The sequence below is a fragment of the Aotus nancymaae genome, unplaced genomic scaffold, assembly GCF_030222135.1.
Source record: "Aotus nancymaae isolate 86718 unplaced genomic scaffold, 86718_ANA_hifiasm-v0.15.2.pri h1tg000057l, whole genome shotgun sequence".
Taxonomy (NCBI): Eukaryota; Metazoa; Chordata; class Mammalia; order Primates; family Aotidae; genus Aotus; species Aotus nancymaae.
Window position 1 is genome coordinate 23446852 of NW_026988471.1, and position 15842 is coordinate 23462693.

Below are 15842 nucleotides of genomic sequence, written 5' to 3' on the forward strand. Positions count from 1 at the left end.
AATTTTAGAATATGACATACTAGGACGTAACACATTCCAAGACCAAAACAATTTTTTATGTCAATAACATACTTCATAACTATATGTAATAAAAATTAATGATGCTTTTTAATACTTTTGTTTATTGAATATTTGGAAAGAAAGAATATTTCTCAGATGCAGTTGTTAGTTTTGAAACATGGATGATTTACATAAAGAGAGTGTTATAAATATAAACTTATTTTTTGTACAGGTAAAATCATCTCTATTGATACTAGTTCCCTGAGAGCTGCTGGCAGAACTGGCTGGGAAGATTTAGTGAGGAAGTGCATTTACGCTTTTTTCCAACCTCAGGGCAGAGAGCCATCTTATGCCAGACAACTGTTCCAAGAAGGTATAGTTTTCTCTCTCAATTATTTTCATTAACCTTTATCTTTACTGATATTTGAATAGTTTATATAGAACTTATGGCTTGATAAGTATTTTCTCCAAATTATAGTTTTTGTAATAATCAGTTTTAGGAAAGGAAGAAATGGGTAAGCAAAGTAATTCATGAGTGGATCCTGAAATTTGGGATACACGTTCTAAAGAACAGGATGTTGTGTGGTGGTCACTCATTCATTCATTCATTCATTCAGCAGGCATATATCAAGTTCCCAACATACAGAACACTATATAAGGTGCCAGGGATACAGTGATGACTAAGAAACAAGGTTTTGCCCTTAAAGAGCTTATAACACAGTAGGAAGATATATGACAACCCTAAAGATCAGTGTGATGTGGGATATGATAGAACCATAATCAAAGAAGAAAAAAATTAATTCTGACTTGAAGAATTAAGGATGAATTCAAAGAAGAAGTAATATTTTGTTTGGCTCTTAAAGATCATTCCCAGAAGAACAAGTATGTCAGAGGTCTTCTGGATAACACAGAGATCAGTATCATGCATGTTTACTTCATGACTGTTGGCAGCACCTGTATCTCCTGACTCAGGTTGAAATTTCAAGTCAAAAAATATATCCTATGAAATTATTAATTATTGCATAGCTGCTGGGTCTTAGAATCATGGGGGTATAAGATATGTATATTCCCTGCCCTCAAGAAACTTAACAGTACTACAAGAAAGGTAGGAAAAGTTATTTGAGACTTAAGGCCAGAAAGTTTACAGAAGTTCAGAATTAAAGGGTTTTGATACACTTTAAAAACATTGTCATTTAATTATGGTAGCCTAACATTCTCTTTCCAGTGAAATTTAATCTCTAATTTCTAGATAGTTTCTTTTGTAAGAATCTCTTTGTATGGCTATTCCTGAAAAATAATTTAAAAATATTTTTCATTATTTCATTGTTCTTAATTTTAATATTTTTCCCGTAACGTTAGATTTCCTAAGTTTACAGATGATTTTCCATTCGTTACATTTTAGACCAGCTGCTTCCTAGTGATATGTGGAGGAAGTAGTTTGATTTTTTTCTTTTTCCGGGAAGCCATCTATATAAATATCACAATGTGGGTATTGCTGGAACAGCTTCGTACGTACTAGTGGTTCTCTAGTGGCCTCTTTACTAGACCTATACCACCCTCTAAGATTGCATCTCACTGGGTAGAGCCCAGAATATTTAAAAAACTTTCCCAGGCACTCCGAAAGGGCAGCCAGGTTTGGAAAACCATTACAATAAGTTACTAATGCCATCCACTGGATGTGAACTTTGTGACTTCCTCTACCAAGAGTGACGCTTGACTTTTGCATAGGTTTGGGACTCAGAGCACTGTCTCCACTCATTGCCTAAAGTTCTCAAATATATGGTACTTTTGATTTTTGCCTTAACTTTCAGTTGAGCCTTCCAAGGCTTCACTTAAAAGATTTATTTGCCTATAACTTATGTATGTTTTCACCAAGGCAAAGCAGATCTATCTTACTGTCTCATTATCCAAACGACTAGTCTCCCCATAGATGTGACTAGGCCACAATTGAAGATTTCTAAACCTTCAACAGTATTCCCCATAAAATAGATTGATTAAAGTATAACAGGTAATTAGTTTGTCATTAATATATAAACTGAAATAATTTAGAGTAAAATTTAAAGAATTACAAGTGTAATCCAATACCTCTTCCCTATTAGTCATTTTTTAATGTTCCCTCATTCTGCTTTTTTTCGGGGAAAAAAAAATCCTCAATAGAAATAACTTGTATTGTTCTTGTATTACCCAGAGTTCACATGACTGAATCCAGTGTTTTGGAGATTCTAAACAACCTGACAAACAGGTTTCATGGATTGAGCACAGCTTTCTCTGATATTTTCTGTTCAGCAGTATCTAGCCAGATATGAGAAATGTGGTCAATGAAGCACTTTCATGAGAATCACGTGTTAAAGATACTGACCTGCTGAATTAAAATATCAGATGAACACCCTCCCAGATATCTTAACAAACCTTAAAGATAATGCTTAAGTTTGACAACCATTGGTCCGTCAAGATTGGAGAGGGGTGTAATTTGCATTTGCAGTTTTCTTGCTGCCTTTTCACTTAGGGACAGCATAAAAAGAGTGAGACAAATTATGCACCATATTCTTGATTTTGTGTAGAACTTTACAGTGATTGATAGTTAGGCAGGAAAAGTTTGTCCTCCATCTGTTGTCTTTTTTCCTGCCCATTAACTTACTCTTTGAAGGCAGCAACTAGTCTAAAATCCTAATATGCATTAAAATTTCTAGTTTCAGTTTGGTTTGTTAGCTGATTTTGACAGAGTCAACTCATAGACTGCTGTCAAAGGGAGTTTGCCATTTTCCAGAATCAAGTTTGAAAACACATTTTGGTCAAAGAATATTTGAGAACTATCCAGCATGAATTAGATTAAAGCCATGGTTTTATATTGAGATTGGAGGGAAATATGGGTATCAGGTTCACTTGAGGAACTTTTTAAACTAGGAGAAGATCCCATGCAAGTGTGCATAGTTTAGAAAAAGTTCTCAGGTTCTGTTCAATTCAAAACTATTACTTTAAAGAAATATCTAGGTTATAGTGCTTCCCAAGGTCCCTGATAAGATAGATTCATCTGGGGCAGTTGTTAAACTAGATTTCTGGACCCCACCCCAGACTACTGAATCAGAGTCTGTAGTGTAGGATGTTTACTTACGGAGAAGTTTGTAAAATATGAACCTGGATTCCACAAACTATTAATAACTATGACTAGGAAATTATGTTTTATGCTTAATCCCACTTTAGGGGATTTATAAGATATATGTAAGGTATCTAAGTTTCTGAGAAGTTCCACAATAAAACATTTTGTTACTGAGACTTTTTTTTTTCCACAGAATACTTTTTTCTGGAGCACATATATCAGCAGTTAGGTGTGCTATACAGTGGGAAATGTCGGGTTATACAACCTAGAAACTAGTTGTATGAAAGTTCTGTTTACATATATATAATGATATAATAGATCATCTTTTCTTGTCTTTGAGATATCCCTGACATATTGTTATATTAAAAAAGTAGGTAGCCAGGCACGGTAGCCTGGAATCTCAGCCCGTGGGAGGCCAAGACAGGCGGATTACTTGAGCCCAGAAGTTCAAGACCAGTCTGGGCAACATGACAAAACCTCATCTCTACAAAAAATAAAAATACAAAAATTAGCCAGTCTTGGTGGCATACAGCTATGGTTCCAGCTAGTCAGGAGGCTGAGGCGGGAGCATTGCTTGAGCCCAGGAAGTCAAGACTTGAGTTAGCCTAGATCGTGCTACTGCACTCCAGGCTGGGTGACACAGTGAGACACTGCCCCCGCCCCCAAAAAAAAGTAGACCAAGAGAGCACAGCATATATAATATGATCGTTTAGATATCTTTCTATTTATCCAATTCTAGAAAATTAACAAAATTTTAACAGTTGTCTCTGCATGGTAGAATTACAAATGACTTTACTTATTCTTTGTTCACCTCTCTATTAACTTCATATTAAAATAAAGCTGTTTTCATCTTTTAAAAAATATAGTTAAGGCCAGGCATGGTGGCTCATGCCTGTAATCCCAGCATTTTGAGAGGCTGAGGTGGGAGGATCATTGAGCACAGGAGTTCGAGACCAGCCTGGCCAACATGGCAAAACCCTGTCTCTACTAAAAATATAAAAATTAGCCGAACATGGTGGCACACGCCTATAATCCAAGCTACTCAGGAGTCTGAGGCAGGAGAATCACTTGAACCCAGGAGGTGGAGATTGCAGTTAGCTGAGATGGCGCCACTACACTCTAACCTGGGTGACAGAGTGAGACCCTGTCTCAAAAAAACTGGAAGGGGTTTATGGTAAATACGTTTGGAAGCAGTGCTATAAAACATAAAGTGCCCATATTAATGATTAATTAGAATGTTCTTTGAGACTTGTGTAATGTGGTTAAGTCCACGGTCCATGTAACAATTAACTGAAAATCTTTTTATGTCAAACTTTGTTAAAAAATATTTAAAATATGAATTTACTGTCCTCTTGTAGTGATTTTGATATAATAAATAGAGTTTACTCATTGGTGATTAAAATTTTTAAAATATTTAAAATATCTAGGGGTAATTATTTTTTCTGTACCTAATAACAATTTTTTAATTCTTTTTTTTTTTTTGCATATATTTAGGTGACTACCACAAAGAAAAATAAATTTCTACCAGCATTGACCCATAGTACCCTGCCACACATTTTATACCTGCCTATTTTGTTAATATCAGTAAGGCATGCTTGTTTGAGGTTATCTCAGCACCAAATTGGGAGGGATCAAAAACCCAAAAAGCTTTGCTTCTACAGCTGCTGTAACCAGGGAAAATTTAACGATTCCTTTGCTTCGTAGCTCTGTTGAGGGCTATTCTAGGGAAAAAAAAAAAACAACAAAAAGCAAAAACAGCTGTCACGTTAAAGGTTCTTTGGAAGAATTCTGAGATATCAATAACAGCCCTTCAATAATATCTGTCCCCACTAAGTGTTCCAAAAAGTTTAGAAATGGACACAGGAATCAGAGATTAAAATACTAGCTATAAAGATGACAAAATTAGGTCAGAAAACTAGGCCAAGACCTATAATCAAAATGAGATTCTAAAACTAAACCTTGAAACCCACTTAAAGGAAAATTTGTTGTGTAGAGCAAATGTTTATTGAACTATCTCTGTGAAGAGCTGTGGCTACCTTACTCATCTCTTAATTCAAAGTATTAGTGATTGTTATACAGGGTTAGCTGTTGCCATAAAAGGTGTCTAGGGATTAACTGTGTGTATGACTCAGAACATAAGTACTTTGGAAGCTGCATATTTCTTGTTTTTTTTTTCCCCTTTGATGTTTATTGAGGAAATATTCATTATAATACCTGCTGTGTACTCCATGCTAGGCTTCATGCTAGATATTATCTTACATTGTTATTGGCTCAATTTTAGTAATGAGTAGAGTGAGATGGGTGAAGGTTAATTTGCATGAAGTCTTAAACTTGTAAATGACAGTGAAAGGTCAAGCCTGAATGTGACTCCTACGCTCTTAGTCTTTTCGTTGATTTATGCTGCCTTCCTTTTACCTCTTCATCTGAACAGTTAAGCACCAGAATTTTAGTTAACTGGAGAGTCTTGCTGAATTCTAATTAATTGAAATTTTACCATATTAAATATTGCCTTTTTCTCATTTCTAAGAATGGCTGAATGAATTATAAAATGCTGAATCTTACTCCACACATTCTCATCCAAAACAAATAATCCGATTTCAAAACATAAAACGTGGTAATTTTCTTGTATTAAATTAATAGGATTCCCCAAATTCAGGAACTTCTCCTAGTTTAGATACGTTATATTAAGTAACTGTGCCGGTGATTTAGCTGAAATTGCCAGATGGGTAAAGAATGTGACTGTCAGATGTAAGTCTTATCCTTTAAATTAAGTTTATATTCTGGTTTTGGTACTTAGATATTATGGTATAGATTTACAACAAACTGTACCTTTTTCAGTTGGTACTGAACACAGGACAATAAGAACATGTTTTGTTTACTTCAAGTAACATGTAACTTCAAAAATTATTTATTAATTGGTAATTTTAAGCTTCTTTCACATGTCCTTTAAAATGTAATCAAAGCCCCTTCTAAAATGTTTTTGAAAAATTGGACTAACGTTTATCACAGGCTAAATTATAACAGTCATTTGTGGTAGTACTCACTCTTTCTTAAAATAGAATTGTATGGTGTTATTAAAACAGCAGTGATGTTTTATTACATAATAGTCTGGCATAGCCTTTACATATTTAATAAATACCTATATGGTTACAATTTTTTCTGCTGTTAGTAAAGCTTTAAGACAAAAGTAAATTATGCTGCTTATAGAGTGACTTGAATGCTTTAACTTAGTTTTTGTTCCTTATACTAATAACCATTGGCTTTATCTTAATTTGCTTACTAAACTTTAAAAATTCAGACATTAAAAATAGTATACAGATTTTACACATATTTATAAATCTAATAATTTATCAAATGGGGCCTTAATGATTCACATTCCTGAGTGAAAAAATTAAATTTGAATATTAGTTAAGGAAATCTGTAAGCTGATTAAAACTTAGTAAATTTTATGGTATGTGAGTTACATCTTAGTAGAGCTGTTATTTAAAAATCATCCAGCAAAAGAGAAAACAAAACTTGTTAAAGATAATATTGAGAGTAAGAGGGGAGAAACATATTTTTGGTATTTTTAATGGAGACTTCATAAATTTGAAGAGCTGCCCCCAGTATAGAGAAAGATTAAGGTTGGGCCGGGCGCGGTGGCTCATGCCTGTAATCACAACACTTTGGGAGGCCAAGGTGGATGGATCGTTTGAGGTCAGGAGTTTGAGACCAGCCAGGCCAACATGGTGAAACCCTGCCTCTACTAAAAATACAAAAATTAGCCATGGTGGTGGGCGCCTGTAGTCCCAGCTACTTGGAAGGCAGAGGCAGGAGAATTGCTTGAACCTGGGAGGCAGAGGTTGCAGTGAGCTGAGATCACACCACTACACTGCAGCATGGTGACAGAGTGAGACTCTGTGTCAGAAGGAAAAAAAAAGACGATATTTCCCAGATTTGGGATTTCCTCATAATCATAACTTCTGTGAGGAGACACCCATTCAAGTATGACTAAATTAAAACCTGTCATCAAGTGGTATATTTCAACTGGAATCATCTTTCCTCCTCATATCTACTTTGTCTGAACTACTTTTTATTCTGAGTCTAAGCAGGCAGCAGTTGGGAGGGCATTTAAAGTCAGGTTCTAAGTAGAAATAAATAAAGCCTGGTGACTTTAAAGCCAGGGTATAAGTATCAGAATTTTAACTAGGTTTCTCTTTTGTTTGAAACAGTGATGACCCGTGGCACTGCCTCCAGCCCCTCCTATAGATTCATATTGAATGATGGGACAATGCTTAGCGCCCACACCAAGTGTAAACTTTGCTACCCTCAAAGTCCAGATATGCAACCTTTCATCATGGGAATTCATATCATCGACAGGTACTACTTGTTTGGAGAGCTTCATATGAAATAAGCCAGTTCACATATCTCTTCTTAAGGAAATTTTTTTATATTCTTGATTACTAGAAAGCAGAAATTCTAAATTAGGCACAAAACTAGTGTGATGAGTACATATAATTAATATATCCATATTGAGTTTTATAGTTTTATCATGTAATAGCTTTGTTGTTCATAAAGGGAGGTAGGAAAACTGAGTCTGAAAATATGCTTTTTAGAGGGTAAAACCAAAAAGATGGCTAAAAATTTACAACAATTCCATATGTGAATCTTATAAGAGATTTCAAAGTTGGTTAACATTGTTATTGTTATTTTTATTTTTGAAAGTGCTTTATTTTCATTAGGGCATACTTGGTGGCTCCTGAGTTCAAGTTGGCAATTTCTCACAGAAATTACAAATCATTAAACCATCAACTTGAGATTTTTGAATGCCATTGCCTCTAATTTGTTCCCCCATCTAAGTATGTTTTACACTGATATATGGTAAATTCATGAAACTGTTCTTTTATCCTGTGATTTATTCAAAATCCTACCTTTACAATGGCTAAAATGTAGCATTAAAAGCAAGACATTTCCCCTCACTTCATCTTTTTCTCATCTAATGTATTTGCTTATTGGAACATGGTAATGCCAGTCACAAATCTGTTGTCATAATTATGAATTTGAGTAAAGAACTCACTGAAAATCTGAATTCAGTATTCTAGTTTTTCTCTACTTTTAGTTTAAATTATGCTTGTGAGTGGAATTAGCACAGTTCTTTTTTCCATATTGTGATTTCTCTTTCAAAACATCTGCTATGTCTGCATATCACCCTTTTTAATTTTACATCAGTGACACAGTATTTTCCTTACCCAGTCTTCCTCTTTGGAGTTGAAATACTTAAAAGCTGTAACAGGAGTCATAAATAAGTACTTTATAAACAGAGGTGTGGGAAATTTCTTTTTCAACCAAAAATATTATTATAATGTTAATTGTGTATATTAAGTTTAGAAGTGTTTAAAATAACATATATTGGATTTTTTTCAAAACCAAGAAAAATTTATTTTACATGTAACTGAGACCATTATCAAGTGTAAGAGTTGATAAGCCTTATTTCTTATTAAGTGGTGCTAATATTTTGCAGTAGTTTTTCTTAATTTAAGAAACTATCTTTTTCTTAATTTAAGATGATGCAGAAGCTCTTTACTTGATAGCTTGCATAGTATGAAATCAATGGTCTTGTTTTAGAATATGCATCATAAAAATATTTTAATAGAAACAAATGAAGATGTTTGAATAATAATTTCTTTTTCTCCCCAGGGAACACAGTGGGCTTTCTCCTCAAGATGACACTAATTCTGGAATGTCAATTCCCCGAGTAAACCCCTCGGTCAATCCTAATATCTCTCCAGCTCATGGTGTGGCTCGTTCATCCACATTGCCACCATCCAACAGCAACATGGTATCCACCAGAATAAACCGTCAGCAGAGTTCAGACCTTCATAGCAGCAGTCATAGTAATTCTAGCAACAGCCAAGGAAGTTTTGGATGCTCACCTGGAAGTCAGATTGTAGCCAATGTTGCCTTAAACCAAGGACAGGCCAGTTCACAGAGCAGTAATCCCTCTTTAAACCTCAATAATTCTCCTATGGAAGGTACAGGAATATCCCTAGCACAGTTCATATCTCCAAGGAGACAGGTTCCTTCTGGATTGGCAACAAGGCCCAGGATGCCAAACAATTCCTTTCCTCCTAATATTTCAACATTAAGCTCTCCCGTTGGCATGACAAGTAGTGCCTGTAATAATAATAACCGATCTTATTCAAATATCCCAGTAACATCTTTACAGGGTATGAATGAAGGACCCAATAACTCCGTTGGCTTCTCTGCCAGTTCTCCAGTCCTCAGGCAGATGAGCTCACAGAATTCACCTAGCAGATTAAATATACAGCCAGCGAAAGCTGAGTCCAAAGATAACAAAGAGATTGCATCCATTTTAAATGAAATGATTCAATCTGACAACAGCTCTAGTGATGGCAAACCTCTGGATTCAGGGCTTCTGCATAATAGTGACAGACTCTCAGACGGAGACAGTAAGTACTCTCAAACCAGTCACAAACTAGTGCAGCTTTTGACAACAACTGCCGAACAGCAGTTACGGCATGCTGATATAGACACAAGCTGCAAAGATGTCCTGTCTTGCACAGGCACTTCCAATTCTGCCTCTGCTAATTCTTCAGGAGGTTCTTGCCCCTCCTCTCATAGCTCATTGACAGAGCGGCATAAAATTCTGCACCGGCTCTTACAGGAGGGTAGCCCCTCAGATATCACCACTTTGTCTGTCGAGCCTGATAAAAAGGACAGTGCATCTACTTCTGTGTCAGTGACTGGACAGGTACAAGGGAACTCCAGTGTCAAACTAGAACTGGATGCTTCAAAGAAAAAAGAATCAAAAGACCATCAGCTCCTACGCTATCTTTTAGATAAAGATGAGAAAGATTTAAGATCAACTCCAAACCTGAGCCTGGATGATGTAAAGGTGAAAGTGGAAAAGAAAGAACAGATGGATCCTTGTAATACAAACCCAACCCCAATGACCAAACCTGCTCCCGAGGAAATAAAACTGGAGGCCCAGAGCCAGGTGGGTAACTGCTTGTTTCATAGAATGGTCATTCCTAGTAATTATTTTTTATTGATTCTATTCCATCCATAGACCAGATACGAATTCATGTTATGTTCTATCCATTGGGCTTATATTAAGAGGTTAATATGAATAATTGATCACAGGATGCCCTCAAAATTTTTCTTTAGAACTTCAGAAGGCTACAGTTTTAATGCAGAATTCTAAAAAAGTAGATTCTTCTTTCTCTATAAAATCAGAGTTCACATCTTTAGACATTTAAAAAAATACCTTCCCCACCCCTTTCTCCCAGCCCTACCTATTGAATCTAACTCTCTAGGAATAAAACCTAGGTACCAAACCTAAGTTTGGGAACCTCTTATGTAAATGAAGTGGGAGAGAAATGTAAGGAGGTGGACAAGGTTACCTAGTCTGGCTTGTTTTTTATTTCCTTTGAAGCATTTCCTAAGGCTGTTTTCCTTTTCATCTGATTCTGACCACCCTCAGCCATCAGAGAATGGGGACTCAAATATTCTGGGTAATAGAATATTGCCCTTATGTAACATGCCCTGAAGCAGAAAGACAGACCTTTCCATAAGTTGTTATGCATTAGAAACGTCTATGTTTAGAATGGGGCGAAAGTGGTGTAAAAGTAAACAGGTACCTTCATTTATTGTATAATTGCTTATGGACTCTGAAGGAATATAGAAGAAAAGTATATATATATGGCTCTTCCTAGGAGCTTTCACATTATTTAGAGAAAGAATACAGACATTCATTAATCAGTTAACAATGTATATACAAAGCAGTTTATCCATAAGACTCCATTCTAAAGCACGAATCACACTTAGTATGCATGGGTCCTTTGGTTTCTTGAATCAGCTTAGTTTTCTGTTCTCATCTCACAAAAATTACTCTCTTCCCTCAGGCATACTGCATTCTAGGCAGATGGAAGTCCTTGTCATTCCTAGAATAAGCCATGTCTCTTCTAAGCATCTTCTGCCTTGTTCTTTCTGTACCCACTGAACTTCTACTTATCCTTCACAAACCAATTCAAATAACATCTGTATAAAGCCTTCCCCAAGTATCCCTAATTAGGCATTTCCTGCCTCTGTCCTCTTGTAGTGCTTTGTATGGTCTCTATTTACTATTTGTAGCAACACTATTTTGACTGGTTTTTTACGTGTGTGTTCTTTGAGGATAAGGCTATCTCATGTTTCTTGGTACAGTGAAACTAATGTTTTTTTAAGCAGAAAACAGCATTAAATAATAAGTATATTAAAACTCTCACTCTTTAAAAGGAAAAGGTTTATAGGATAATGCCGTTGTGTACAGTTCGTGCATCTGTTTTGTGCACATTTGCATATATTTCTATTGAGTTGATTCCTAGGAGTAGAACTACAGGATCATAAGATATGCATATGTTCTTTTTCAGTAGATAATGCCAGTTTTCCTAGTATATGAATATTTTTTCTAGTTGCTCCAAGTCCTTATTAACACATGGTATTATCAATGTTTTAGATTTTTAGATATTTTTGGGTATTTTAATTTGCATTTTCTTGATAAATATTCATTGGTCAGTTGGATATCTTCTTTTGTAAATTGTGTAGTCTAGTCTCTTGACCATTTTTTAGTGTGTTTTTATTTTGCGTATTGACTTGTAAGAGTTCTTTACGTAGGAATCTTTTATTAGACATATATTTACAGATATCTTTTCAATGCTAAGGTTTACCTTTTCTTTCTCTTACTGGTACTTTTTGATGAAGTTCTTCACTTTAATATAGTTCAATTTGTCAGTCTTTTCCTTTATGGTTAATGCTTTTTGCACATGTGTAACAAAAGATGTGTTCACAAATGTTCATAACAGCTTTATTCATATCAACCAAAAACTGGAAGCAACTCAAAAATCCATCACAATAGAATGGATAATTATGTTGTGACATATTCATACAGTGGGACACTGTTCAGTGATAAAAATGAATGAACTACTGCTAAATGTGGCAGTGTCTGAACCTCAGAAATATAACTTTGAAAGAAGTCATATTTAAGAAGTACACACATTTAATTCTATTTATATACTCTAGAAACAAAAATTTTAGTTGCACCAGATAGTGAAACCCAAAGAGAAATCATAGTATAGCAATATTGTGAAATAAAGGCCAGTTTTCTTCTCGACATAACCTAAGACAGATGTAGGAACTCCCTGTCTATTCTAAAAGATCTGTTTCTTATACTGTTGAGTCCTTAAGTGGGAAGTAACCTTTCCGAAATCTTTAAATTTATGGAAAAGTTTCCAAACTTTTCTAAATTATAAAAAAAGTTGTATCAGTATAAGTTTAAAGTAGGTCATTTTATGAAATTTTGAAAAATATGACAGGAAAAAATCACCCATAATGCCATTATCATAACACAGTACTACTACTGACACTTTTTTCCAGTCTAATCATTTTTATACATAGATTTTTACACCAAGATAGAAAAATATTATATGTATATTATTATTAGAAATATATTATATGTATATTATTTATATCCTGCAATATATGAATATCAGAAGCATCCAAATATTTTCCCCCATGGAATAGTTAGCTCGTGTAATTTCCAGTAGCCCCAGTCATTCTAATTATTTCTTCTTTCTTTATTCTCTCAAAGAGACACTGAATTCGTAGAGTTTAAAGAAGCAGCCTTTTTTTGTACATTGTTTCAGGTGAAAGTGTAGAATATATTTCCTCTAACTTTGGTTTCCATTCTTAGTTTACAGCTGACCTTGACCAGTTTGATCAGTTACTGCCCACGCTGGAGAAGGCAGCACAGTTGCCAGGCCTGTGTGAGACAGACAGGATGGATGGTGCGGTCACCAGTGTAACCATCAAATCGGAGATCCTGCCAGCTTCCCTTCAGTCTGCCACTGCCAGACCCACTTCCAGGCTAAATAGTATGTTTTGAGGACAACACCTCATTTTAAACATTTAGTGATCATGTGGATTAACACTTTGTCTCTCACCAGTATTACACAGATCATTTGCTTAAGAGTGAAATATCTTTTTATTAATGCCACTATAAATAATAAAGCAGTTATATTTAGACATGTGAACTTCATTCATCATGTGTATTTTAAATTATAACCTCTACCCTTTTGTAATTAATGTTGAGGTGAGCAGTTGATGTTAAGGAGAATAATTTTGTCATCCTATCCAGAACATCCCATAACAGGACTTTCAGAAATACAATATTGGGTCAGATTGTTTCCCAAATATCTTCCTTGAAAACTAATCCTGTGAGTTGCAGAAAGAAAAGATTCTGTACTAAAATACACTGGGAAAGTGCTACATGTTCCATACATTTCATATTGATGTGTTAATGCCTATTGGCAGTTTTGAGAAGTCCTGTATTGAAGAAAATAGTTTAGATTTCTTTTGCCCAACATTTCTCAAACTTTCCTGATAAAGGAATTTCTTTTCTCAAGTAATACATGTTATACCACAGAATGAGTTTTCCATGAAATTGCTTAGGAGACAGCTGTGTTAAAATATGTTATTGTTCTAAGCCAAGTTAGCATTTTCCTAATTGAGAGACACTTTGATAGTTTAATACATTAAATTTATGAAGATAAGGCTGTCAGATTTTTTTAGCCATCACATTTTGATGTTGAAAAAACCAGTAGTAAGAATTCCATTGTATGACCTTGAAACTAAAGGAAACTAATCAACTTGCTTTCAAAATTAGTCTGGATTTCTGACCTTAGTCCTATCCCACTTCTGATGATATCAGATGTGGGATTTCATTTATTTCACTCCTACTGGAACTTTTAGCTGTCATGACCCAATTACTGATGGTTTACCAAGATTTCAGACAGCTGCCAAGAATAATCTTGAATCATCTGTGACATTTTTGGAGGCAGTATTTTAGCTGACCAGAGTACTAGAGGAAGAGTCAGAAGACTAGATTCAAATCTCACATTCTCCGGTCATTAACAGTCTTACCTCAAGGAAGAGCATTTTTTGAACCTTATTCTCTTTATCTGCAATATAAGAAGTAGAGGAAATTATTTTGAAAGTTTATTCTAATTGAAGCAGTGAGGCTCTAGACTGTAATATCAGTCACGTTTAAGGAAACAGTAAGATGCAGGGCTGAAAAGAGGTAAAATGAAAGTCTGCATATCAATTGGGTTGGGGGTCCTTATCTCCTTCCCCATCCAATATAGGAGACTGGAAGAATTTTCTCAGGGGACATTGAATGGGCAGAAAGATGTCTGGATGTGAGTATGTAAGTACAAAAGCCATTCTGCTATCTCATCATGCAACAATGAAGGCTACCAGAAGAGACAAGCCTAGCATTCAGCCCTCCCAGTTCATATTTTAGAACATTGACTGAACAGACACACTTGGCTGAACAGTCAAGAATTATCAGTACTTTGAGGAAACTCTGAAACTTGAAAGGGAGCAAAAGAAATAAACAGAAAAAGTATGCAGTGGAAATACATAATGAATACATAGACCAAAAAAGAAAAAAACGACTAGAAATTTTAGAAAGATAAAAATATATTACCCCTGAAAATATGGAAAGGAAAAAAAAGGGGCAAAGAACAGAAAAAACTCTTGGAAATTAGGTATCCAACATTTTTTTTTAAATGAGAGAAATGTAAGATGATACAGCTGAGAAAATCTCCCAGAAAGAACAAAAAGATCCTCCCAGAAAGACAAATGGGAAGTAGGGAAGAAAAAGTTAAGGAAATTACAAGGTCCACCTCAGAGAGCCAATAATGATTAAGAATTACACAAACAGGCGGGGCACAGTGGCTCACACCTGTAATCCCAGCACTTGGGAGGCCGAGGCAGGTGGATCACCTGAGGTCAGGAGTTCAAGACCAGCCTCACCAACATGGTGAAACCCCATCTCTACTAAAAATACAAAAATTTAGCCAGGCGTGGTGGCAGGCACCTGTAATCCCAGCAGCTACTTGGGAGGCTGAGGCAGGAGAATCACTTGAATCCAGGAGGCAGAAGTTGCAGTGAGCTGAGATCGCACCATTGCACTCCAGCCTGGGCGACAAGAACAAAACTCCATCTCAAAAAATAAATAGATAAATAAATAAATACACAAACAAACAATCGGGGGGAAAGTTATCAAAAAATGTAAGAGAATTTTCTGCAACTAACTAAAGGACTTGATTCTCCAGATTACAATGTTTCAACAAGTACCCAACACAAATGGAAAAAAGAATTGCTTGTACCAAAGCTTGTCATCATATCATTCTGGAACATGAGAGATAAAGAAAAGATTCTAAAACCTTTCAAAGAGAAGTTGTTAATTACATATAGTGAATCCGGAATTTCTTAAAGGTAATGTTGGAACTAGAAGACATTTATAATTTGAGAAAGAGGACTTCTACTTTCAACTATGACAACAATAATTGGCACTGGACTAGTCCTCCCACTGTAAATAACAGGAAAAAGAGCAAATACATTAAACAGTTCTTGTAAAACAATAGATAATAGGCAGTGTGAGACTGTGATCTCTCTGAAAAGGGAAGCAAGCCAAGTAAGGTCTACAGTCATCTCAGCTTTTTTCTTGAAGACATTTACCAAACCAAGTATAGGTAGGAGGAACCCAAAATAAGCATGGATATTTTACTAAACTCAGAAAATAGTGATAGGAGTTCAATGAGACGAGGGCAGCTAGAACTTGCTGAACAAAGTACCCGAGAGGAGAAGGATAAAGAGCAACAGAAATCTGAATCAGGGTTCTTTTAAATCTTTGGCTGAATAC

General features: G+C 35.4%; 1 protein-coding gene across 6 annotated transcripts in view; it reads left to right on the plus strand.

The window, feature by feature from the left end:
• NCOA1 (nuclear receptor coactivator 1) overlaps window positions 1–15842 on the plus strand; it is a 211905-nt gene that overhangs the window by 140306 nt on the left and 55757 nt on the right. For all 6 annotated transcript variants that reach the window (XM_012453316.3, XM_012453317.3, XM_064363898.1 and 3 more), the window contains 4 exons: window positions 233–373; window positions 7309–7456; window positions 8774–10094; window positions 12828–13008. In XM_012453316.3, the coding sequence (XP_012308739.1) occupies window positions 233–373; window positions 7309–7456; window positions 8774–10094; window positions 12828–13008 (1791 nt within the window). The remainder of the gene's footprint in view (window positions 1–232; window positions 374–7308; window positions 7457–8773; window positions 10095–12827; window positions 13009–15842) is intronic.